This window comes from Podarcis raffonei, chromosome 7 (genome assembly GCF_027172205.1).
Source record: "Podarcis raffonei isolate rPodRaf1 chromosome 7, rPodRaf1.pri, whole genome shotgun sequence".
NCBI classification, from domain to species: Eukaryota; Metazoa; Chordata; class Lepidosauria; order Squamata; family Lacertidae; genus Podarcis; species Podarcis raffonei.
The window spans coordinates 91,537,365-91,564,312 of NC_070608.1; the positions used below are offsets into that span (position 1 = coordinate 91,537,365).

Genomic DNA, 26,948 nt, shown 5'->3' on the forward strand with positions numbered 1-26,948 from the left:
CGCTTCGCTGAAGGGGCACTGCAGAGAGGGAAAGCTGCACAGCACCTCCCCAGCGAAAGCAACGCGAAGCCTCCTGAGCACAGCGGGAGGAGTGTTCCCGCTGCGCTTAGGAGGTTTGTGCGGCTATCCCTGAAGCCAGGAGAGCAAGAGGGATCGGTGCGCACCAATCCCTCTTGCTCTGCTGGCTTCAGCGATAGCTGTGCAGCCTGCATTCGCTCCATAAGACGCACACACATTTCCCCTTACTTTTTAGGAGGGGAAAAGTGTGTCTTATAGAGCAAAAAATATGGTACATTAGGCCCAGGAAAGACAAAACCCAGGGAGCAAACCTCTGAGGCTTGGAGGGCTAACTAGGCTCACAGGCTGGAGATTTCTACCCCTGCTAAAAAAAAAAACCCTCTAAAGAAATAAATTCTGCACAGACTGAAGATTCATTGGCTATAGGAGCAAATTACTATCAGTAACTGAAGGATTGAAATACACCTCTTTAGTTTTAGAGTTGACAAGGTAATGTAGTGGCTTGTGTATCTGAGTATCACTGGGAAAACCTAGGTTCAAATTCCCACTCCACCACGAAACTCACTGAGTAACCTCAGGCAGTGGCTCTTTCAGCCTAACCTATAAGGTTGATGTCCAAGTGGCCTGTCAAGGGCAGGAGTCCACAGGATCCAGCCTGCCAGAATAAAAGGATTCCCCACCCCTGCAGAAACAGAATGGCATAGTAAACATATGTTTTGTGCTGACCTGCAGTAAGTACCCAGAAATCTAGTGTTGCGACTAATAACCTGCACTTTATAATTTTGTAAATTTAATATATTACATATCTATGACCCACCAGATGTTGTGGGACTAGAATTCTCATTATCCCTGACAGTTGGTAGGGAGCTGGGAGTCCCAACAATCTCTAGATGGCCACAGGTATGTTAGACGGTATCTAATGGCCCAATCTATAAACTTAAATATAAAACACTCAAATCAGTTACATAGCAAAGCATCCACTGGAGAATAATTAGGAGGGGGAAAGAAGATTTCAGAACTATTAGGAAAAAGCTGAAATTGGTGAACTTTTTGAAAGGATACACACGACTTTTCACATCGTTATGAAGCCCTTTACAAACAAACACATAAACAATCCATCAAGCCCCGCTGAATATAATGCATCTTACTGGGGTTGTAGCCGTACAGCAGAACCCTATGCCTACTTCTAGAAAATGAAACCCCGTGGTGTTCATGGGGTTGCGGAGTTGGCCATAACTCGGGTGGCTTTCGAAGAGGGCTGGACCCATTGAGGGCGGAGAGGGCTCTCCGGGCTCTCTACTCGTCGGGAGGCAGCCGTGCTCGGATCCCCTGGGGGCTCAGCTGGGGGGCTGGAGCAGAAGGGCCGCCCCCAGCTTCGTCCTTGTCGCTGGGACCCGACGGGGATCTCTGGCGAGGGGCGAAAGGGGAGCGAGCAGGATGAGGCCTCGGCAGGAAGGGCAGCAGGCGAGCTCAAGACAGGAACGAAAGGCCCCAATGATCGGCCCCTGGCAGCGCAGGGCGCGGGGGGAAGACCGAGCGGGGACGGAGAGAGGAAGGCGGCGAGGGGGCTGCCCCCCAGGCGCCCCCCTTGAAGAAGCTGCTCTCCGCGGGCGCAGGCGGCCCTCAGCTCCCTCGCCGGCCCGCTCCTCCCGCCCCCTCCGAAGCGCCCTTGCGGCCTGCGAGCGGCGGAGGAGCAGCGGCGGAGACTGCGGAGGCCGCGGAAGCGGAAAGGCGCGCGCGGGGCGGGGTGTCCCTCCCTCAGCGCCTCATCCTGCACTCGCCCCCCCCCAAGAGCTGCGCCGGCCTCCCGCGCCCGAGAAGAAGAGGCGCGCGCGTTGGGCCCGCGAGGCGAAGGAAGGGCCGCCCCGGCAGGAGGCGAGGGGCCTCGGGGACGGGCGAGGGGGTCCGCGCTGCCCCCTCGGACCACCTCAGAGCCAGGGAAGCGGAGGTAAGTAAGAGGTGCGCCGGAAGCGTCGCCCTGGCCTTCTGGGAGGCGCCGTTCTGCCCCGTTCCTTGTTCCCCTGACAAATGGCTGCCTAATTTCCCCATCAGCTCCTCTTGCCGCTGCGATGTGGGAGCCCCGGGCTGAAGCTGCAGCTCTGCCTTAGAATTCCTGCTCAGATTTACAGAGCGTCCTGTCCACAAGATGATGCTCTAGGTAGGGCGGACCTGCATTCCTATTCCCTGGCTACTGTACTACTACTACTATATAGTACAGTAGCCAGGGAATAGGAATATAAAATATAATAGTAGTAGTAGTTGTATTTGTATAGTAGTAGTAGTAGTACTACTACTCAGGACGCGGGTGGCGCTGTGGGTTAAACCACAGAGCCTAGGACTTGCCAATTGGAAGGTCGGCGGTTTGAATCCCCACAATGACGGGGTGAGCTCCCATTGCTCGGTCTCTGCTCCTGCCAACCTAGTAGTTCGAAAGCACGTCAAAGTGCAAGTAGATAAATAGGTTATCGCTCTGGCGGGAAGGTAAATGGCATTTCCGTGCGCTGCTCTGGTTCACCAGAAGCGGCTTAGTCATGCTGGCCACATGACCCAGAAACTGTACACCGCCTCCCTCGGCCAATAAAGTGAGATGAGCGCCGCAACCCCAGAGTCGTCCGCGACTGACCTAATGGTCAGGGGTCCCTTTACCTTTACTACTACTACTACTACTAATCACTTGTGACCTGCCAGCTTGGGCCAGAGCCAGACGCTTTGCTAAAAGACTTACAGGATATTGGAGACTAGAATTTGTGTCCGTACCAATGGTCAGCTGTCTTATTATAATTAAACTTAGAAGAGACTGTCTTACGGTTTGCAGAAGCAACTACCATGCTGGAAGTAGTTAGTGAAATTACTGACTGGGAAACTTGGGTATTCCCTGAAATTATAGGATCATTCAGAACTGTAGGGAGCAGTATTGCTCAGCCTTTGAAAGGTGTTTAAATCTTAAACGTTTTGCTCAACAGCATGAGATATGTAAAATGTTTCTTATTTGCTAACCATGCCTGTCAGAGCAGTTTCCTACGAGCTTATGTATGTCATGTTCCCAGCTCCTGCCAACCTAGCAGTTCAAAAGCACACCAGTGCAAGTAGATAAATAGGTACTGCTGCGACAGGAAGGTAAACGGCATTTCCGTGCGCTTTGGTTTCCATCATGGTGTCCCGTTGCACCAGAAGCAGTTTAGTCCTGCTGGCCACATGACCCGGAAAGCTGTCTGTGGACAAACGGTGGCTCCCTCGGACTGAAGCGAGATGATCGCCACACCACATTGTCGCCTTTGACTGGACTTAACCACCCAGGGGTCCTTTACTTTTTTTACCTTTTAATGTTAAGACAACCTGTTGGCTCATGCTCAGAACAGGATATGATACCAGAAACATGGAAAACTAATAATTTTTTCCTTAACAATAATTTATTTTGATTAAAGTGGCTACACTTTCACTGAACCACCATTTTTTCTCAGGCTGTGTTTTGGCAACATGCCACATTTATGTAATGGAAATATTAGTAACCTATCTCATGGGGTTACTATAGTGGTCAATGATATTCAGCATTATAGTATGAGTTATAGGCTTGAATTCAGTGGCAAAGAAAGCACCACTGCACACATGACGGCCCTGGTGCAGGATTTCTGTGGATGGCATTTGTTAGGTGGATCCTGTGTTGTTCAGACACTTAGTTAAGGTGATATAAGTGAAGCAGTGGAAAGCAATACTAGTCTTTTTCTTTCTTTCTTTCTTTCTTTCTTTCTTTCTTTCTTTCTTTTTTTTTGCATTCCAGAAAGATTAGAACCCTGAGATGAAACCTCACCAAACAATTCCTTTTTTTAGAACATTGCGTGTTCAGTGCTCTCTCCAGCAGCGTCATCTTCCTTTACTTGGTAAGAGAGCTACTTGTTGGACAAAACTGAATACTTTTCAGCACAGCTGGGATTTGTGGAATACAGTTGCCCCTATTGTAGCATTTAATAACTGGCCAAGGAGATATCACCAGACCTCAGGAACACTCTGGAACCTTGAAGCACTGCAAACGTATTTACAGACTTTAAGCCAAGAATACCAAAGAATGGAGAAATTGCTCAGTGATAGCTCAGTAAAAGAACACAGAAGAAGAGCTCTGAGCAAGAGACATGCTGAACTGTTCCCGCTTGCTGTGACATTTAAAGAAATTCAAGAGGCAGAAAAAGAACTTCAAGATTTGGAGATACTTTGTTCAAGTAAGTTATGCAGCTGTTTTGCTTAGCTCACCTCCCCCTGCCATCTTCAAGACCTTTTGCTTAAATTTCATCTAATAGAGCAATTGTACCCTGACATCCACCAACTCTCTGTAGCTTTCTCCTCACCTGTTGGCTTTACAAGCCATTCCAAGTCTCTCCCACTTTCTTCTCAAATTCATGGCTTCATTAAAAGCAGTGTGCTTGGACCAGGATTCACTGAGGACGGACTGCAGGAAGTACTTCTTTAAGTGTGTTTACAGAGATCTCTCAGTAAGGATCCCCTAGAGCAGGCATGTCCAACACATCGATTGCGATCGACCAGACAGTCGCTGGATTGAGAGAGAGAAGCCCGGCGTGCTCTGACTGGCTCCTCAGAGAGAGAAAGGGCTGGTTTAGGGAGAGAGAGAGAAGCAGGGAATCATGGAGCAAGGAAGGAAGCAACTCGGAAGGGAAAGAGTTACCGACTGGCTCATCGGATCTGTGTAAACTAATAAAAAATATAGTTTGACTTTTCTCACTTGTTTAGTTACTTGTCCATCTAGTAACTATTTGGATCTGTCATGATGATATCCAAACATAACTATGGTACAGTGGTACCTCGGTTTTCGAACAGCTTAGTTCCCGAACAACTTGGAACCCGAATGCTGCAAACCCAGAAGTAGGTTGTAGAGCAGTGGTGGTGGCTGGAGGTTTGTTCATCTCCTTCCTGCTGCCACTACCTGCCCTGCTCATTGAGACCAAAAAGTCTGGATGCTATCCTAAAGTTTGAAGAGCCACATGAAGATATGTAGCTTGCCCAGAAAAGCTGCTGTCCCTTTCCCCAGCAAACAGTGATAAAATATTTGACTAGGGCAATAATATTGTCTGCTTTCACCACCATCTTTTATGGGGAAGGAAAGAGCCTATTTTCATTTAGTTCCTCCTCTCTCCTATTGACCTACACACCCCTTCAATTTCATTTTTAGCAAAAGCCAAAACCCCTGCTTTCTTACAATTCTGATATTACCGTATTTTTCACTCCATAGGGCGCACCTAGTTTTCAGAGGGGGAAATCAAGGAAAAAAATATGACCCCCCCCCAGCTCTGGGAGCAGCGGACAGGCTGCAGGCAGCCTGTGCGCTTCTCCCAGACCTTATTCCTGCTTTTGCGGGAGGTGGGGGAATTCCCCCACCTCCCGCAAAAGCCCAGTTTGGGGAGAAGGGGACAGAAGCGTGCAGCCTGTGCGCTTCTCCCAGACCTTCTCCCTGCTTTTGCGGGAGGTGGGGGAATTCTCCCACCTCCTGCAGAAGCCGTGCGCTCTTTAAAGGGGCTGCGCAGCTTCTCCTGGCTTTTCTGGGAGGTGGGATTCCCCCACCTTCCGCAAAACCGGCAGAAGCCGCGCGCTATTTAAAAGGGCTGCACAGCTTTTCCTGGCTTTTCTGGGAGGTGGGGGAATTCCCTCACCTCTCGCAAAAGCCCACAGAAGCCGCACACTCTTTAAAGGGTGCGTGGCTCCTGTGGGCTTTTCCAAGAGATGGGAGAAGGGACTGATACAGCCAGTCAGTCCCTTCTCCCTCCTGGGGAAAAGCCCGCAAGAGCGCACGGAGCGTGTGTGCGGCTCTTGGGGGCTTTTCCCACCTGCCTCCCCCCTGCATTCGCTCCATAGGATGCACACACATTTTCCCTTGCTTTTTAGGAGGGAAAAAGTGCATCCTATAGAGCGAAAAATACGGTACATAATTCCATTTCAAGGTTTTCCCTGTGTCCTTCATGGCACACTGCCTCAAATGTCTTTAGATGAGCATGGATGCAAATTTGCCATCTAAGTCCAGGCTGGACCTTGATGGAAGAATGTAGCACATGTCTACAGGAACTATGTCAAGATGGTTCGCAGAACAACAAAGGACAAAAGTGAAATAAAATTAAATGAGGCAGATGCACCCAAACTGTTTGTTTTAACAAGATTACTGAATGTTTACTTCTTCAACCACTTATCCCTAGAGCTAAACAGGCCAGAAGAGAAACCACTACTAGAACTTGCTCTAGAGGAAAAGGAGATTATTGACCAGAAGATCAGCGCTCTGTGTCGAAAGGTGAGCAGGGGACCATGGATGGATTTCCTGATCCAGCAATCAGTTTGATTGATTTGATTGATTGATTTGATACGTATGGAGAATAGTGTGCACTAGACTCTTGTGTAGGAAAAACAAGGTTGTATCTTCCCATTTATCTCTCAATGTGGCCAGCAGCCTGGAGTTTTTCTCTAGGGAAAAGCGGTGCTGAAACTGTCCCCGCCCCCCACAAGCCCTTCCATAGCGGGCTGCTGCTGCTGCTGCTGTGCTCACAAGGATCAATTTCTGATTGTGCAGGTGCTGGGCTTAACTATGGGAGGGAGAGGTGGGGAGGGGGCAGCTATGGCCTGGGCTGGGGCTGGAGCCATCCAGCCTCTGAGGGGGGCTTCTTAGGGGAGACAGGTTCTCTGTAGGATACAGAGAGGTGTTGGCCTCTCACACTGGATACTCTTCAGAATCAGAAGCAAAAAGCATTTGAATCTGCAGTGTAGTACTGTGGTAGCCTGTGTTATGAATATTTTCACAAAGCTTCCTAGTTTGTGAGAAAGTATACCTACACATAAACTTCTGATTCACATTATGATACTGTGAATGAAAAAGTAGGTTATGTGTTCCTGTACATAAAACATTAGCGTGAACTCGCTCCTGAATATCAACCCCACCCACACAAAAAATGTGTGTTTTGTCTTTGCTTTCTAACTATTATCAGCATTGATAATATTTTCCACTTTGTACTTGTGAATTAAAAACCTATTTTATTTTTCAGATTTTCCAGATCTTGATACCAAGAGAAAAATATGATGACAGTGGTGTATTGTTAGAAGTAACATCTGGCAGGACAACTGGAGGTCAGCAAAGTCGCCACATAAAAACCACCCTCCTCCTAGTTAAGGGGCTTTCCGTTTTTGTCAGTTGTTTTGTGTTAGAAATTAGATATTGATTTAACGAAGCTAAATTATTAGTGGTGGTGGTGATGATCCACAGTCAGAGGCAGTGCTTCAGAATACCTGTTGCTGGAAATGACAGGAGGGGAGAGGGCTGCTCTTGGGCTCCAGTCCTGCTTGCAGGTGTCCCACAAGTTGGCCCCTGTGAGACCAGGGAGCTGGGCTAGGTGGCCCTGAGCCCCCTCATCTCCTTATGGTGACAGCATTCTGCACAGCACTGCTCATATTGACATTTCAGTAGCATTCAGAGAAAACTCTTGCATTTCAGGTGACATTTGTCAGCAATTTACCAAAGAGGTATTTGACATGTACCGGAATTACGCTGATTACAAATGCTGGACCTTTGAGACTGTGAACTACACTCCAGCGGATTACGGTATGGCTGTAGCCTGTTATACTAGAATCATAGAATCATAGAGTTGGAAGAGACCACAAGGGCCATCGAGTCCAACCCCCTGCCAAGCAGGAAACACCATCAGAGCACTCCTGACATATGGTTGTCAAGCCTCTGCTTAAAGACCTCCAAAGAAGGAGACTCCACCACACTCCTTGGCAGCAAATTCCACTGTCAAACAGCTCTTACTGTCAGGAAGTTCTTCCTAATGTTTAGGTGGAATCTTCTTTCTTGTAGTTTGGATCCATTGCTCCGTGTCCGTTTCTCTGGAGCAGCAGAAAACAACCTTTCTCCCTCCTCTATGTGACATCCTTTTATATATTTGAACATGGCTATCATATCACCCCTTAACCTCCTCTTCTCCAGGCTAAACATGCCCAGCTCCCTTAGCCGTGCCTCATAAGGCATCGTTTCCAGGCCTTTGACCATTTTGTTGCCCTCCTCTGGACACGTTCCAGTTTGTCAGTGTCCTTCTTGAACTGTGGTGCCCAGAACTGGACACAGTACTCCAGGTGAGGTCTGACCAGAGCGGAATACAGTGGCACTATTACTTCCCTTGATCTAGATGCTATACTCCTATTGATGCAGCCCAGAATTGCATTGGCTTTTTTAGCTGCCGCGTCACACTGTTGGCTCATGTCAAGTTTGTGGTCAACCAAGACTCCTAGATCCTTTTCACATGTAGTGCTCTCAAGCCAGGTGTCACCCATCTTGTATTTGTGCCTCTCATTTTTTTTGCCCAAGTGCAATACTTTACATTTCTCCCTGTTAAAATTCATCTTGTTTGTTTTGGCCCAGTTCTCTAATCTGTCAAGGTCGTTTTGAAGTGTGATCCTGTCCTCTGGGGTGTTAGCCACCCCTCCCAGTTTGGTGTCATCTGCAAATTTGATCAGGATGCCCTTGAGTCCATCATCCAAGTCGTTGATAAAGATGTTGAATAAGACCGGGCCCAAGACAGAACCCTGTGGCACCCCACTAGTCACTCTTCTCCAGGATGAAGAGGAACCATTGATGAGCACCCTTTGGGTTCGGTCAGTCAGCCAGTTACAAATCCACTGAGTGGTAGCATAGTCAAGTCCACATTTTACCAGCTTCTTTACAAGAATATCATGGGGCACCTTGTCAAATGCCTTGCTGAAATCAAGGTAGGCTACATCCACTGCATTCCCTTCATCTACCAGGGTTGTAATTCTGTCAAAAAACGAGATCAGGTTAGTCTGACATGACTTATTTTTCAGAAATCCATGCTGACTATTGGTGATCACAGCATTCCTTTCTAGGTGCTCACAGACTGTTTGCTTAATGATCTGCTCCAGAATCTTCCCTGGTATTGATGTCAGACTGACTGGGCGGTAATTATTTGGGTCCTCTCTTTTCCCCTTTTTGAAAATAGGGACAACATTTGCCCTCCTCCAGTCTGCCGGGACTTCGCCTGTTTTCCAGGAATTCTCAAAGATGACTGCCAGTGGTTCTGAGATCACATCTGCCAGTTCTTTTAATACTCTTGGATGCAGTTCATCTGGCCCTGGAGACTTGAATACATCTAAACTAGCCAAGTATACTTGTACTATCTCCTTAGTTATTCTGGGCTGTGTTTCCTCTGCTGAATCATTTGCTCCAAATTCTTCAGGTTGGGCATTGTTTTCTTTATCGGAGAAGACTGAGGCAAAGAAGGCATTGAGGAGTTCAGCCCTTTCTGTGTCCCCTGTTTGCATTTCACCATCTTCTCCTCTGAGTGACCCCGCTGCTTCTTTGTTCTTCCTTTTGCTACGAACATACCCATAAAAGCCTTTTTTGTTGCTTTTAACCTCTCTAGCAAGCCTGAGTTCATTCTGTGCTTTAGCTTTTCTGACTTTGTGTCTACACGTGCTGGCTATTTGTTTGAATTCCTCTTTGGTGGTTTCCCCCCTTTTCCATTTTTTGTACACATCCTTTTTTAATCTTAACTCAGTTAAAAGTTCTTTAGATAGCCACCCTGGCTTCTTTAGGCACCTTCCATGTTTCCGTCTCATTGGTATTGCCTGAAGTTGTGCTTTTACTATCTCCCTCTTAATAAACTCCCAGCCATCATGAACTCCCTTTCCTTTTAGTATTACTGTCCATGGGATCTGACCCAGCACTTCCCTAAGTTTTATGAAGTCGGCTTTCTTAAAGTCGAGAAATTGAGTCCTAGTATGCTTGGCTGCTCCTTTCCGCTGTATAGTAAACTTCAGAAGAGCATGATCACTCGCGCCTAATGATCCTTCCACTTCTACCCCACTAACCAGGTCATCAACATTGGTTAGGACCAGATCTAAAATGGCTGTTCCTCTTGTTGCTTCTCCCACTTTCTGGACAATGAAGTTGTCTGCAAGGCCAGTGAGGAATCTGTTTGACCTTATGCTCTTGGCTGAGTTTGACATCCAGCAAATATCCGGGTAATTGAAGTCCCCCATTACTACTATCTCCCTTCCTTTTGCATGCTTGGCCATCTGTTCCAGGAAGGCATCATCTATGTCCTCCGTTTGGCTTGGGGATCTATAGTAAACTCCCACAATGAGGTCACTGTTATTCTTCTCTCCCTTAATTTTGACCCAAATGCTCTCACTTTGGCTTTGAGGTTCTAAATCTTGGATCTCATCACAGGTATACACATCCCTGACATATAACGCCACTCCTCCTCCTTTCTTGTCTGGTCTGTTTCTCTGAAATAGATTGTATCCCTCCATTATTACATTCCAATCGTGGGACTTATCCCACCAGGTTTCAGTGATGCCTATTATGTCATATTTAGTTTGCTGTACCAAGAGCTCAAGCTCATCTTGTTTATTTCCCATGCTTTGCGCATTAGTGTACAGACATTGAAGTCCATTAATCATTCCCCCGTGTCTCTTATTTAAGGATTTTGTTCCTCCCACCACTAGGTCTGTGTGCTGTTTGCTCCATTTGGTCTATGACATTTGGATGATCATCTTCATCAATTGATAGACTCCTACCTTCAGGAGCACTGTCTCCCTCCCCCACATTAGTCAGTTTAAAGCCCTCCTGATAAGGTTTCTGAGATTTTTGGCAAAAACATTCCTCCCAACCGTTGTGAGGTGCAGCCCATCGCTTGTCAGAAGTCCATCTTCAAGAAACTGCAGTCCGTGATCTAAGAATCCAAACCGTTCCTGTTTACACCATTTGCGAAGCCAGTTGTTCACTTCCACTATTTTTCCCTCTCTCCCTGGGCCACGTCGTTCAACTGGGAGGACAGATGAGATGACAATTTGTGCATTTAATTGCTTCAATGTCCTGCCCAGAGCCTCGTAGTCTCTTTTGATCCTCTGGAGGCTATTGCTTGCAGTGTCATTGGTTCCCACATGAACCAAGAGGAAGGGGTATTTGTCAGTGGGTTTTATGATTCCTTGCAGTCGTTCAGTTACATCTTGGATCTTAGCCCCGGGGAGACAGCACACTTCCCGAGACATCTTGTCAGGCCCACAGATCACTGCTTCTGTTCTCCTCAGTAGGGAATCCCCTATCACCACTACATGCCTCCTCTTAGGTCTGGTCGGGGTTCTTCCGTGAGCTGTCCATTCCAAGGTCGCCTGCACATTCCCTGAGGACTGACTTTGCTGCTCGTCTTCATATACCTGATCGACTGTAATGAGGGAGAGATCCTCAAATGGAGTCTGCTCTTCGTCTTCCATGCTAGGGAAGCATACTAGTCGCATAGATAACATATACTAGTCGCATAGATAACTTAAAAGATTGCCTTCACCCCTTTCCCCAACCTGTAATGTGTATTTAAAGGTGGGCTACACCATGCTGCTGCTCGTATTTTGGGAGACGACGTCTACAGGCGTTTGAAATATGAAGGAGGGACTCACAGAGTACAGCGAATCCCTGAAACAGGATTATCTTCCAGAATGCAGCGGATCCATACTGGCACCATGTCCGTGATTGTCCTCCCTCAGCCAGATGAGGTATTCATTTCAGTCGGTGTCTCTTGCTGTGTAACTCCATAAATGCTAGTTTCTAAGTAGAATGTTTGTTAACTTGACCACAACACCACCTTATGTGATGTTCCGGGGGAAATAGCCGTGCCCATAACTGCCTCATGAGATGGGCCTGTTGTGCATGTGTCTGTCTTTTTAGTAGGTTTCTGGTGCTACTTCAACTCTGCACAGGGAAGAAAAGCTGAGCTCTGGGCAAGCTGCATCCCACCAGTCTCCATGGGCCAGGCCAGCTTGCTTTACTCCCATTTCTCTTAGGCACAAGGGATAACCAGAGGGGTGTGGGGTACCGCAGCTCCCATTGTCCCTGGCCATTGGCCGCACTGGTTGAACTGGAGTTAGGAGCGAGCAGTGAGGTGACCAAGTTTGCTGATTATACGAAATTGTTCAGGGCAGTTAATTCAAAAAGAGATTGAAAAGAGCTCCCAAAGGCCCACCTGTCAATCAAGTGGCATCCCGAAGCCAGGACTGCAAAGCACCATGCAGGCAGGACCATGCTGTTAAAAATGGTTTTTATCTCCGTTTTAGCCGTGCATTTGGGAATCCAGCCCAATTGAACAAGTTCAGTTCCTGCAGGAAATTCCCCTTAGCTGATGTGGGAGGAGGTCCGTGCTGCCTAGGGCTGAGCACTGTGGGGCTGCTTCAAAGAGCAGCACAGAGTGTGCTACGACTCCTCTCTCCAGGTGCTACTTTGAAAGCACTCTCAGCCAAGGCTAGCATCCCCTTTCCCAAACATTAGGGAGGGTGACCCAGAAGTCAAAGCTTCACCATGGACATCCATGCTTGTGGGGTGGAGGAGAGGCGCTGCTTGCTTTGACAGTGTGTGCTGTCCCCAGAAAGGAACAGGGACGTGCGGCTAAGCTGAGTTCTGCAACTGCTCTGTGTGGCTTCTCCCAGCTTCCCATTTTGGAGGCTGACAGGGTCAGGGGGCGGCTGCATTAAAGAGCAGCACTGGTGAGTGGGGGGCAGTCTCCTATCTTCTCCAGCAAAGGAAAATGGTGCACTCAAGCCTTGCTCCGTTGAAGGAACAAAATTGGCCGATCCCTTTAAGCTCCTTAAAGGGTGGTTGGGCATGGCTTCCTCCAGACGGCCTGGCAGGCAAAATGGAGAGGTCTGGCCAGTCAGGTTTAACTCACAAGCCACAGCTTCCCCTCCCTGATGAAGAAGATACTTCTCCTCAACCAAACATAACCATACCAAACAAAAACAAAAAAGGGATTTTTTAAAAAATGCATGCAGCCCCAGCATGGCTTCTTTGGCAGTTCTTCTGATTCTCTGAATAGGGTGAAGGGTTTTTCACACACACACACACACACACACACACACACACACAAAAAAACACCTTTGGGGGATGGACACAGGCTTTCCCCATAAAATTCCGTGTAAGATAGTAAAATGTTCTCTCTCTCTCTCTCTCTCTCTCTCTCTCTCTCTCTCTCTCAAGGTGACAGTTAAAATAGACCCAAGAGATTTGCGTATAGATACATTTCGAGCCAAAGGGGCAGGAGGTCAGCATGTCAATACAACAGACAGTGCTGTTAGAATTGTACACATTCCCACAGGTAACGCTTGTATAGTTTGTTTTATCTTTGCTCCCCTTTTCACAGAAACATGCACATCAAATATATAGGAACCAGTATTCAATTTGTGATACGCAGGCTGTCTTCTGTGGCTATGCTAAAAAAGAGGACTGATGCAGATTCCTGGGGGACAGTGCTCCTTAGAGGAGTGGGTGGGGCAACCAGCCAGATGGGCAGGGTACAAATAAAATCATCATCACCACCATCTATTTATAATCTATTTGTATTCTCTGCTTCCTGTTCTTTCACCAGTTACAGATCCATAAGAGGGCCTGTTCCTTTATCCTGTGACTGCTAAGTTTTTTTGCTGAGGGAGGGACTGTATCAAAAGCTTTTTTGAAAATCTCCTTATACAATGTCTGAAGGATCATCCCTATCCTTGTTGCCGCTGCCCGAGCCTCTCTTGCCCAGGTACAGTGGGAGGCGCACTTTAAGGCGGTGCACCACCAGCCGCATCTCCCCCTGCCCTTGCATGATGTCACATACGACATCTGGTGTGCTGTGGTTTGGGGGGAACAACCTCATAGGCCAAAGTGGAACACCTCCAGGGCCCAGAACAAGCTGCCAGCTGGAGATTCTTCAACACTATTTCCCTCCTTTCCTCAGACTCTCTTCCTGAGAAAATTGACCAAGGCATAAGGATCTGTCTAGATGTATTGTTTGTTATAATGTAAATATATAGTCAATTACAAGAAAGGAGATTCTGACTAAACATCAGGAAGAACTTTCTGACAGTAAGAGCTGTTTGACAGTGGAACTGTCTCCCTCGGGAGGTAGGGGACTCTCCTTCCTCGGAGGTTTTTAAGTGGATGTCAGATGGCCATCTCTCATGGATGCTTTAGCTGGGATTCCTGCTTTGCAGGGGGTGGGACTAGAAGGGATTGGGTCCCGTCCAACTCTACAATTCTGTGATTCTTTGATTCTGTTTTTCTGGAAATAATTTTTCATGGATAATATTTTTTGTGATTATGCCAGAAAAACAGTTTTAAAATACATAAAATAAGAAGTTTATAGATGGGAACTTAAACTTCATAGCGTCTGTGTACATTTTTGTTTCTTGGAGCACAGGATTTTCCATTTTACCAAATGGGAGCAGTAGCCCTGCTTGGTCAGCTTAGCATGAATAATTTGCAAGACATGGTCACTTATTTCCAAAACTTATGCAGGCAGGGATTATCTGATGAAAGCTTTCTAAAAATTCTGAAGGGTTAACCACTGAGTGCCAAGAAGAGCGATCTCAGCAAGTGAATAGAGAAACTGCTCTGCGGACCTTGAGAGACAAGCTGTACCAGCAGACCATAGAGAGAGAGCTGAGGCAGAGGCAGAGCGCCAGGAAACTGCAGGTGAGAAGATGGGCCACTGCTTCCCTTAGGTGCTCCCTGTGTGGAAAGGGGGGGGGGAGCTCTGCAATTGGCCTCACTCCGTAAGCAGGGGGTTTGTAGGCAGGAGGTTTTGGATTCAGCCTCTGACATCACCACAAAGCAGGTCTGAAGCTCGTCAGTGTTTAGTAATGGGTGACAATCACATTTAAATAAAAATCCAGGATACCTGAATTGATTTCTGTGGGACAGCATTCACTTCACCAGGAAAGGTTGGCATGCAATATGTGAGCAAACCAGTAATCTAGGCAATGGGTGCCCCCCCCCCCCGCAGCCTTCTTTTTGGGGGTCTAATACATGGATTTCTCTCCCTGGGTTTCAGTCATTGCTATGACTTCATACATTGACTGAAGGCAGGACCAAATTAGTTTCTCACAAAACACATGAGATATCTGCATATTTTGCCTTATGGCTTTGGTTCTACAAGTGCTAGAAAGTTTTATTTAAAATAATGAAAACCAAGGATTAGGGGGATTATGGCCTGGGCAGGGTGGCTGCCTCTTGCTGCAGATGCCCAAGGATCAAGGCCTTTGAGCTACTTTGAATGCATTTTGCACTTGTATAATTGCAATAATTACAACTCGTCTCATAAGGTTATTATAATACATTATCTATTATAAAGCACCTAGATTGAAAACAGTAAAGCTACAATGCAAAAGTAAATTAGATTTTAAGACCTGCATTCTTAATTGACACTTTGCATACAAAATAAGTACTATATTTTAATAAGCTTTATAGGTTATTTTATGGCTTTTATTGTAATGTATTGTTCTTTTTCTGATTTTATGTTGTGCTTGGAGTCTCCTTTTGTAGCAAGTGACTAATAAATTGAATTAAACATAATAAATTCTCAAGTGTTGAAAAATGTGTAGACATTGATCAATAATAATAAATGCCAAGCTATTGAGACTATAGCAAAAATGTTTTAATTATTATATTTTTTAAATTGTGAAACAAAACAAAATGTTCTTTTGCAGTTGGGGACAAGAGCCCAGTCAGAGAGAATTCGCACATATAACTTCCACCAAGACCGAGTCACTGACCACAGGGTTACCTATGAAATCCGTGACATCAAGGTATTTGTCTCTTAAAGGGATCTCCTATGTTGGCCTGGAGCCTCCATCTTCTCCAGTAATGCAAGACCCTGCAGCAGTGCATGGAAACCCTGTTGCCCGATACTCTTTTCACTGGGACTTTTGCATGTTGCACCATTCAGCTTCAGCTCTTCCCCTTTACAGTGGCACTCAGAAGAGGCTGTGCAACAGTCCGTTGCGGGAGGGGGGGCGCTTCTGTTCGTGGCTCCAGCTATTGCATTCCTTCATGGGGAGGTGGTGGATGACCCTTCCTTGGAGGTTTTTAATTTTTCCCCCCAAATAATATTTATTATTTTCAGTAGATAAACATAGTAAAAAAAGAAAAGATTAACAATAATAAAAACAAACAAAAAATAGGAGAAAAAGAGAAAAAAGAAAAAAGATACATACAACATATTACCACTTAATTAATTAAAATTAAGTACCATCCATCTTCATAAACATAGTATTTGACTTCCTCGAATCTCTTCCATCTGAATTTCTTAGTAATTATATGTAGCAGTTTCCAATATCAGAATTTCAAAAAACCATATCACAGTCCTAATCATATTACATAGCTTTCCTTATCATACATTTTCTTATTTATAAATTTAATTCCATTTTAATCCTAGGCCTAATTGTTTCTTTCAAGTGGTTACATATCTTTAATATTACAATACTTATTCAAATAGTCTTTAAATTTCTTCCAGTCTTCTTGGTGTTCCTCTTCTTTCTGGTCATGGATTCTCCCGGTGAGGTCAGCCAGCTCCATAAACTCTACCATCTTCATCTGCCATTCTTGTACCGTTGGTATTTCTTGTGTTTTCCATTTTTTGGCTAATAAAATCTGTGCAGCAGTTGTGGCATACAAAAATAATTTTACATCTTTTTTGGGCAGTTCAGAACCTGTTATTCCAAGGAGAAAGGCTTCTGGTTTCTTCATAAATGTATATTTCATCATTTTTTAAAAAATTCATTATAATTTTTTTCCCAGAAGTCTTTTACCTTAGAGCAAGTCCACCACATATGATAGAAACTACCTTCCTTTTCTTTACATTTCCAGCATAAATTACCACAATTGTGGTAGATCTTCACCAGTTTAACAGGGGTTAAGTACCATCTATACATCATTTTCATAATATTTTCCTTTAACATTGTACATGCAGTAAACTTAACCCCTTTCTTCCAAAGTCTCTCCCAGGCCTCCATCGTTATATTATGTCCCACATCTTGTGCCCAATCAATCATAACCGATTTTACTTGCTCATCTTTTGTATGCTACTCCAATAACAAACTATACATTTTAGACAAATTTTTAACATTAGTATCTAACAACTCTGTTTCCAGTTTGGTTTTTTCAATTGCAAAACCTTTTTTCTTATCAATCTTAAATAATTCATTAATTTGGTAATATTGAAGCCAATTTACTTTGTCTTTGATTTGTTCAAATGATTTTAACTTAAATCCCTCCACGTCTTCAACCAATAAATCTGAGTATCTCAACCATTTATATTAAGCTTTTTTTGTGCCTGTGCTTCCATTGGTGAAATCCATTTGGGTGTTTTTCTTACCCAAAGATCCTGATATCTAGACCAAACATTTAAAAGTGCTTTCCTAATTATATGATTCTTAAAGCCACTATGGGCCTTTATTTTGTCATACCAAAGATATGCATGCCAGCCAAACCTATTATCCAATCCTTCTAGGTCCAAAATGTCCTCATTTTCTAAATTGATCCAATCTTTAATCCAGCAGAAGGCCGCAGCCTCAAAATATATCTTTAAATCAGGTAGGGAAAAGCCTCCTCTTTCTTTCGAAGCTGTAAGTAATTTATACTTAATTCTCGGTTTTTTCCCTTGCCAGATAAATTTGGACAGGGCCTTCTGCCATTCTTTAAAGCATTTGACATTATCAATAATAGGTAAAGTTTGAAATAGAAACAGCATTTTCGGCAATACATTCATCTTAACCACCGATATTCGTCCCATAAGTGAAAATTTTAAGTTTGATCAAATCTCTAAATCTCTTTTTATTTCATTCTATACTTTCTCATAATTATCTTTATACAAATTCAAATTCTTAGCTGTTAAATTCACACCCAAGTATTTAACCTTCTTCATAAGTGCTAGGCCTGTTTTTTCTATAAGGGTTTTTCTTTCATCTTTATCTAAGTTTTTATCGATTACCGTATTTTTCGCCCCATAGGGCGCACCGGCCCATAGGGCGCACCTTGGTTTTTTGGGGGGGAATCCCCCCCCCTTATTTCCCCCTCAAAACCAGGTCGGGGAACAGCGGGATAGTGGCGCTGCGCCTCCCCGCTGTCCCCCGAGCTTGTGGGGCTGCCCGATATCTGCACAAAGCCCGGGGCGCGCTGTGCAGCGCATCCCGGACTTCGGGATGCAGGCTGCTATCCACAAGCCTTGGGAGCCCAACGGGAACTCCCGCGGAGCTCCCAAGGCTTGCGGAGAGCAGCCTGAAGCCTGGAGAGCGAGAGGGGTTGGTGCGCACCGACCCCTCTCGCTCTCCAGGCTTCAGCGAAAGCCTGCATTCGCCCCATAGGACGCACACACATTTCCCCTTCATTTTTGGAGGGGAAAAAGTGTGTCCTATAGGGCGAAAAATACGGTACTTTGGTTTTGTTCTTGTTTAATTTAAAACCAGCCAGCTGCCCATACTCCTGTATCATCTCCAGTGCTTTTACTGCACTGGTCTCTGGATCCTGTAAAGTTAGAACCAAATCATCAGCAAAGGCTTTTAGTTTATATTGTTTCAAACCCACTACGATCCCCTTGACTTTCTCTTCTTTTCCCAAACTGTTCAGCCTCCAGGACCTCCAGGACCACAATAAATAATAGAGGGGAAAGTGGGCACCCTTGCCTGATTCCTTTCTCAATTTTAATTTCTTCCGATACCATTCCTTGGAGGTTTTTAAGCAGAGCTGGGATGGCCCCCAGTCAGGGGGCTGGACTAGAGGACCCTGGGACCCCTTCCAACTCTACTGTTCTATGATGCTGCAATTCCATACCTGCTGAGCATGCTTTGTCTTCAGGGGCCTGTGGCTTTGGCTTTTCTTCATTTGGGGATCTTTGGAGTATGTGTCTTATGCCTAAAATCTTTTGTTTATTCTATTGATGTTTGTGGACAGCTGTCTCTTCTGTCCCTGGGTACATTTTAAAACAGCTTTAAAATAGTGAGCCAGGAAATGAATTATACAGACAATGAGATGCTTATTTCTATCTTTTTATATCTGTGTTCTTCTTCCTTCCTCCTCTTCCTGCTGCTCCATCCCATTCTCCCTCACACTCAGTTGCCAGCTTTTTCTCTTCTTTTTCATCCAGTGTCCCATGCCACCCAAGTCCTTACGGAGCGGTTTTTGTGGTTTCCTCTCAGGGATTTTTTCACAAGAATTTTTCAGAATCTGCAGATTTCAGGTTCTCATAAATCTGTTGGTAACTTCTCTCATGTATGTTAGTGGTGCCATTTTTGGCTACAGCTTTGTAGGCAAAGGAGAACTTGAATCTGACATAGAAGGGGTGTTATAATTAATGTGGCCGAAAGCAACTTCACAAGTAGACCATGAACATTATACATGTCCATATGCTGCTTACTGATGTAATCCAAACTCATGTTGATCCTTTCAGTCCACAGTAACGTGTTTTATTTCCCCCCATCTTTTAATAGGAATTCTTAAGTGGGAAGAAGCTCCTGGATGAACTAATCAGCAAACTCTTAGAGGCTGCAGAGATGGAATCTCTGATGGAACATTTGGAAAACAATTTAAAATCTCTGCAAGCAGACTCCTGACTTGAAAAGTGTAATGGATGCAAATGCTTTTAATTGGCTTGCAAAATGTAACAAACCTCACAGAAGTATGAGTGCTCTTCTGCATTTTAATATTTCATTATCACTGTCGCTGACTTTATGGCTGTGACCTAAACAAATGGCATATAAAAGCATGTAGAACTTCATGCAGAGACAAAGGTTTGTCTGGTGCTTTATTTCAGGCTCCATAGTTGCTCTGACAAATCATACAAATAAAATTTTTAAAGGGATGGGTGCACCTTGACTAATCAGACTGGCAAACACACACACTTATCCATGGAAGACGCAACTCAGTTTTCAAGCTGTTGAGACACAGCTTCCAGGGAAGAGCTAGCGTGTTAGCCCATATAATCTGCAACATGTAGTGTGCAGAAAATGGGAAATCAGTCAAGTAGGCATCATACTGATGACTTCCAGGAAACATGGTGGACTGAAGAGAGCTCTCCTGGAGACTCCTGCACCACCTGAGAAAACCCAGGCCCTCCATGTGCAGGATAGCGCAGAGCAGCAGCCGCTTGGAATGAAAAAGAGGGAGAGAAAACCACACCGTCCCCAGGAAAGCAGCAGGGAGATCACCACGCAAGGCAACCTCTCCGGGTCCCGGCACAAGCTTCTTCTCCAGCTTCCATGTGGAGGCAGGTAGACTCTCCCTGACATGCCCCCCCCAGCACAAGACACAGCAACCCGACCCCGCCCATGAAGAAATTACATCCCAGAGAGAGAGGACTTTAAGAAACTACGGGACTGAGAGTCCGCTGGTGGCACTGCAACTGCAAGCAATCAACAGCAGCCAAGCATTCCCTCTGATCTCTTGCTCTGCCAGCAAAACTAAGGCTGCCATCCACGTGACGCTGACGGAAAAGCACCGCTCATATACCTCATAAGGAATGAAAGTTTACTGCCCCCGTTCTCTTTCTCTGTTATCTTCCCAGTTCTCTTTCCCACTCAGCCCCACATTGCTTACAACATATAGGTCACTAATGGACCCATATGAAGGACTCTGTGACTTGAAAACAGAGACACTAAAGGTACTTTTGTAAGTCATGGAAAATCTTTTAATGAAAACATTTTTTAAAAAAGGTCTGCATCATACCACACGTGTCTGTGTGACAAGAGTCTTTTAAACAAGTCAAATCCAGGTGATCAAAAACTCATTTCCAAAGTAGTTAACATCTATTCCATCTTGTAACTTTTAGGCCTTTTCTGGTTTATTTATATTGTCTTAAGATTCAGAATCACAAAATGATTATGATTATTTTACATTTCAAAAGTGGGAAAAAGTGATAGTCTCACAAATACACTATCAACAATAGTATATAATTAGGAGAACTAATCTCAGTCATGAAGCAGCATGAAATCATTACAGATATTCTAGATTCATACGTTAAAGTCCAAAGAAAAGTAAATACAGTAACTGATTTATTTTTTTAAGATTTTCTAAGCTGCTTAAAACCTAATCTGTACTAAATTCTTTATTTTGTGAAAGCATAGAGATGTTGTGCTGTTGACTTCAGCAGGAGTCACAGTTCAGCCTAGCTCTGCCGTCGTGGAGCTGAACACTCCTAGGTGTATTTGCGACTAAGCTCGTTAATTTTCATAAACCCTTCTTTGTTGTTAATAGTCTTGTGCACAGTAACGAGAAAGGGAAAAGCAGACGGTAACTCCACCCGCCTGCTCAGTTTCTGGTGTCCCCAGTGAAGACACCGAAGCTTGTCTGCAAGGTCTTTCCTTCCTGACCTTTCTAGAGCATCCTGAAGCAGTTTGGTCTTGTTAAGTTTGTGCCATGATTGTTCGTACCTGCGTGTGAAGGGGGGAGAGGAGGGTGTATAGTGGTTACCAAAGGCTCCAAAGCCATTTGGATAGTCTTCAAAAGTGCTGAACCCAAGTAACAATTGCTCTGGCATTTCATCTGTACTTTGACATATCATTTCCTAAGGCTAATGGCAGATAGACTGGTGCACAAGCGCATTTCTTGTATAGTCAGCTCTGGCCAGAGGCATACGTGCATTAGCTGCATCTTGATAGGACTACTGTAATGCTCTCCTTGTGGGTCTGTCCTTGAAAACTACTTTGGTTGGTACAAAATGCAGCTGCTAAGATCTTGACTGGGGCAGGCGTTGGGACTTTCATTAGTTGCCAGTTCATTTCCAGGTTCAAGTCATGGCACTTCAATTACTGAAGGACCAGCCATTGCGGTGGCGTGGCAAGACACCAGCCGGGCATTGGCCTCAGCTAATTAAAAAGACTTGACCGAGTCCTTGAGGCAAAACTGGATGAGTAACTCAAGGTGGAATCAACATCATCTCATTGCCTTGGGCTGATCTTAGACCAGTGCTTGTTCTAAGCAGCAGGGTTTGATCATTTTTAAAGAGAGAGTACTTGCAAAAGAGAATAATTGACTGTGGAATATTTTGTTTGTATCACATTAATTACAATCCATGCTTGCCTCTTCCTCTACCCAGGTGGCAGAGAGGCTACATCGGCGACCAGCATTTATTTAATTTGTTGAAAGCCACCCAGAGTGGCTGGGGCAACGCAGTCAGATGGCAGCATACATGTTGCTGTTGTGAATTCTATCTTTTTAGCCATTATCTCTGAGGAGCCATTGTTTCTGTGAAGGAAATGCAAAAATCATGCTCAAGACTAAAATAAAGGATATTTACCCTCTGCTCTGACCTACTTACCAATGCTCCAGCATTTTCTGGGCTTGAGCTGTCTTTTTTGTGGTAGCTGCACGAAAGTGGTTTATCTCCACACGACTGAATCCCAGCTCAGAGGCTACCATGGTCCATTCAAAACCCAGTTGCTTGCCCAGTTCTTGCACTGATTTGAGGTTAATGACAGCATCCTATTGAATTTATATTTGTGTTATTAATTCAGAGGGCGTTCTTTTCTGGACATATTGAGGGACCTGTTAAACCAGTTTTGTACAGTGCAATCTACATAGATTTTGCTACAGAAACAAATGACTATATTATTAATCATCACCATCTTAGAGCGATTACACCAGATTCTACTTATATTGCTACTTTCCTTCTTTCTCGTCTATACTGTATACCAGGCATAGGCAAACTCGGCCCTCCAGATGTTTTGGGACTACAACTCTCATCATGCCTAGCTAACAGGACCAGTGGTCAGGGATGATGGGAATTGTAGTCTCAAAACATCTGGAGGGCCAAGTTTGCCTATGCCTGGTGTATGCTGTAATTACTTTCTCTTTTACATGGGCTTTCCCCCCAGGATATTGTTCTGCGTAGGTACAAGGAAACTAGGTATGCAAATAGATTAGTTTTTGATGGCACAACACCATAGCCATATTTCACTCAACACTAAATGGTAATTGGGAACGGCTGCCTTAGTTTCCATTTCTTTAATGCAGAAAAAGTCTTGCTGCCAGCAGCCATATCACATTAACCCCAAGGTCTTGAAAAGGGTTGCAATTAGGCAACTGTGTTTCAAAACGTGAAGAAAGCATGCAAATTTGTGTCCTTACTCATGATGCAGGTCAAGTGGTATGTTCACAGAAAAAATAGGCATGCCTTTAACAAAAAAGAGGACTGTTGAGCATCTTAAATTATTACTTATGTATTACCAAAACTTACCATAAAATGAGCAGTTTAATTCTTTTGGTTCCTAGACAAATACACTTGTGGGGCCTCTTGTTTCAGTGGGTACAGGTGGGTATATCTGCTCATAGCTGGGCAATCATTTGACCATTCTTTGAATATTTGTTTGACCTCTCACTGTACCATCAGTGTTTAGGTTTGAAGCTGGTGGGAAATGCCAATCAAGGGAATCTTTGTATGCCCAATAGAAAGTTACTGGTAGGTTGCCTTCCTGACCGCATAGGGAAAGCAGGGCTGCAGCTTCCCTTCTGGTCGTCCTTGAAGCAAGTTGCTTGTGGGAGGCAAAAAGGCACCAGAAACACAGATAATAGCACTATCTTTTTCTCATCTGTTATCATTCAACATTCTGTCCGTGTTAAGACTTTCGTTGACTCAATCACAAAATATAAGACAGGGTTGCATGACAAACCAGGTTACGAAGTCCCACCTCACACTTCGAAATCTGATTTTTAAAGACAAGCCTCCTATGATTGCTGGAAAAGATGTACAAGTGAACAACCGTGTGATCAGGAACTGTGCATGCAAAGTATTGAACTCACTTTCTGAAGCTAGAAGTGCTTGTGTATGATTCAGAATAAGCAGTCTGAAGAAAAGTCAAAAGGTCAGCTTACCTCCTGGGCTTTATTTGGCATTCTGTTTCACACTTGTTAACTCCTTTATTTTTAGTAAATCTGTTGGGATGGTAGAAAATGTTTTTCCCCACTAAATAATAGTAGTACTTCTTTCAATAATTATTTTGCGCTATTTTCATTATCATTTGAGTAATTAATCTTGTGACCCAAGCCTGTGTAATTTATTCTATAATTGAGTCTACTGATAATTTGATAATATTTCTATGAAAAATATAATTGGATCAACTCTTTAGTGATTGGTACAGCATTTATTCACTCTTTACAATTGGAGTCAGTATGAGGGAACAGATTATAATTTTTGTTTTGGCTGTTTAATTCAGATTCCCAGCTACTCTTGGCAGCCCAAAGCATGTTTTCCCTGAACTCAGCCTCATTATTTGCAAACTTCTAGTTAGTGTGCAAAGGTTTACAACCTGGGAACCTAAGTAAAAACATCTCCAGTATATATTACCTGACAGAATTGCTGTGAGAACTGTAACACTATAAATATTGTGTGTGTTTTTTTGTCTGAGTATATGCAAGGCAGCATACAAAGTTAAAAAGATATAACAACAGAATATGCTAAAACACGTTTTTAAATAACAGTAGCAAACAGACCCCATAGTAAATTATTGTTAACAATTATTCATAATCTCCCAATAGCCATTAAAACTCTACTTGCTTATGAAAGTACATTTCAGAGTCAACAAAGCTGCTTTCTGACATACCTTGTTTCTGTGTTTTATTCAATAATTGCTCTTCTTCCTATTATACAACTTCTTGTTAAATACATATATTTTAAAATACTATTTTCTGTGCTATTTTGAGCAGTTGGTATGCTAAAATATTACTTAAAATATTACGTTTCTGAGGTACCTTTGCAAAAGAAGTACCTAATGAAAACTGATTTAAGTTAAGAGAACTCTTTGAATATACTCTTGCATGTTGCTAGGCAGCGACTGCAACATGCACTCCTGTTAAAATAGTTAATTTTTAAAATGCTTAACTGAGAACTGTTTGTTACTCATGATAAGTACATCCAAAGAAGTTATTTCCTCAAAACTCTTCTTGAATAGCCTTTTTTGCTCCACCACAGAATAATTTGAGTCGTGCAGCTCCAAAGAACACATTGTTTTATTAGAGACTGAGGGTCACCATTGCTTTCCCCATTTAAAACACAGCTGCCGCCGGTGGCCATTACAACTGTTGGGGTGGGAAGTGGGAAGCCCAACGGTTCAGTTGGAGCCAGAGTCAAAGGCAGGCAGAGCCAAGCAAGGTGAGTTTTCTCCCCATCCTCCCTGGGGAAGTTCTACAAGGGCAACAGGCAAACAAAAGGATGACTTGGTATGGGGAAAAGGGGTGGGTGGGTGAGGGGTGGGTGCTGAGCTAGAAGGGCAAAGCCAGAGAGGGGAAACCCACAGCTGCATCAGACCCAAGGTGACTTGTTCCAGAAGCTCTGGGCTCTGGGTATTTGCCACCGATGCCCTCATCTAGTCAGGGGAACTGATGTTTGCAGCTTTGCTGTATAAAGAGTATATACACATCTGCTTGGGTGTGGACAAGCCATCTCCTTGCTGCACTGCCTGTCCCACGGCTGCTGAGCAGAAGGGCTAGGAGTCTGGGAACACTCATTTGCTATGACTCCCCCAGAGGGCCTGGGGCATGTGCCTCAAACCAGAGGAAATGATTGCAACACAGACAGTATAAAATGTACTGGATCATAGAATCATAGAGTTGGAAGAGACCACAAGGGCCATCGAGTCCAACCCCCTGCCAAGCAGGAAACACCATCAGAGCACTCCTGACATATGGTTGTCAAGCCTCTGCTTAAAGACCTCCAAAGAAGGAGACTCCACCACACTCCTTGGCAGCAAATTCCACTGTCAAACAGCTCTTACTGTCAGGAAGTTCTTCCTAATGTTTAGGTGGAATCTTCTTTCTTGTAGTTTGGATCCATTGCTCCGTGTCCGCTTCTCTGGAGCAGCAGAAAACAACCTTTCTCCCTCCTCTATGTGACATCCTTTTATATATTTGAACATGGCTATCATATCACCCCTTAACCTCTTCTTCTCCAGGCTAAACATGCCCAGCTCCCTTAGCCGTGCCTCATAAGGCATTGTTTCCAGGCCTTTGACCATTTTGGCTGCCCTCCTCTGGACACGTTCCAGTTTGTCAGTGTCCTTCTTGAACTGTGGTGCCCAGAACTGGACACAGTACTCCAGGTGAGGTCTGACCAGAGCGGAATACAGTGGCACTATTACTTCCCTTGATCTAGATGCTATACTCCTATTGATGCAGCCCAGAATTGCATTGGCTTTTTTAGCTGCCGCGTCACACTGTTGGCTCATGTCAAGTTTGTGGTCAACCAAGACTCCTAGATCCTTTTCACATGTAGTGCTCTCAAGCCAGGTGTCACCCATCTTGTATTTGTGCCTCTCATTTTTTTTGCCCAAGTGCAATACTTTACATTTCTCCCTGTTAAAATTCATCTTGTTTGTTTTGGCCCAGTTCTCTAATCTGTCAAGGTCGTTTTGAAGTGTGATCCTGTCCTCTGGGGTGTTAGCCACCCCTCCCAGTTTGGTGTCATCTGCAAATTTGATCAGGATGCCCTTGAGTACATCATCCAAGTCGTTGCTAAAGATGTTGAATAAGACCGGGCCCAAGACAGAACCCTGTGGCGGCCCACTAGTCACTCTTCTCCAGGATGAAGAGGAACCATTGATGAGCACCCTTTGGGTTCGGTCAGTCAGCCAGGATCAAATATCACTGTCAGGTATGACGCCCTAACTCTGACCTAAGTCCTTCGACACTGCAAATCATAATGCCCTGTGGACTGTCCTTCTGAAAATCGGCTGCCCAGATAAATTTGTGAACATTCTTCGGCTCCTCCACAATAATATGACAGCAACAATCGCAGATTACAATGGCTCTCAAAATGAACCATTCACAGTGGGATCAGGTGTTAAACAGGGTAGCGTTATTGCCCCAACTCTATTCATTATTTTCATTGCCATGATCCTATACTTTGTCAAAGGGAAACTCCCCACCGGAGTAGAAATCATATATCAAACAGATGGAAAGCTCTTTAATCTGAACAGGCTGAAAGCAAAGAGTAAGGTTACTGTAACTTCCATCACAGAGCTTCAGTACGCTCATGACAACGTAGCATGTGCATGCTCAGAGGATGACCTCCAACCCATCCTAAGTATCTTCGCAGAAGCTTACAAAAAGCTTGGCCTATTGCTCGGGATGCGGGTGG

General features: G+C 44.5%; 1 protein-coding gene across 6 annotated transcripts; it reads left to right on the forward strand.

Annotated features, from left to right (window-relative positions):
• The first annotated feature begins 1,857 nt into the window (after positions 1-1,857).
• MTRF1 (mitochondrial translation release factor 1) lies at positions 1,858-19,610 on the forward strand. Of its 6 annotated transcripts, none has more exons than XM_053397546.1 (10): positions 1,858-1,966; positions 3,797-4,232; positions 6,213-6,304; positions 7,050-7,131; positions 7,496-7,603; positions 11,396-11,568; positions 13,043-13,160; positions 14,385-14,521; positions 15,535-15,633; positions 19,312-19,610. In XM_053397546.1, the coding sequence occupies exons 2-10, from the start codon at positions 3,815-3,817 to the stop codon at positions 19,432-19,434; spliced, it is 1,350 nt and encodes a 449-aa protein (XP_053253521.1). In that variant the 5' UTR covers positions 1,858-1,966; positions 3,797-3,814; the 3' UTR covers positions 19,435-19,610. The 6 variants fall into 6 exon arrangements, with proteins under 6 accessions (XP_053253521.1, XP_053253522.1, XP_053253526.1 ...); XM_053397547.1 differs by having other exon boundaries at positions 1,887-1,970; XM_053397551.1 differs by having other exon boundaries at positions 1,888-1,966; positions 3,801-4,232.
• Positions 19,611-26,948: the final 7,338 nt, after the last annotated feature.

Excerpts from the sequence above, each read along its gene's own strand:
- MTRF1 (XM_053397546.1), top strand. The coding sequence starts at position 3,815 with ATGAAACCTCACCAAACAATTCCTTTTTTTAGAACATTGCGTGTTCAG. Across the intron at positions 6,305-7,049 it reads TCAGCGCTCTGTGTCGAAAG|ATTTTCCAGATCTTGATACC; the intron begins GTGAGCAGGGGA and ends TTTATTTTTCAG. Across the intron at positions 7,132-7,495 it reads ATCTGGCAGGACAACTGGAG|GTGACATTTGTCAGCAATTT; the intron begins GTCAGCAAAGTC and ends CTTGCATTTCAG.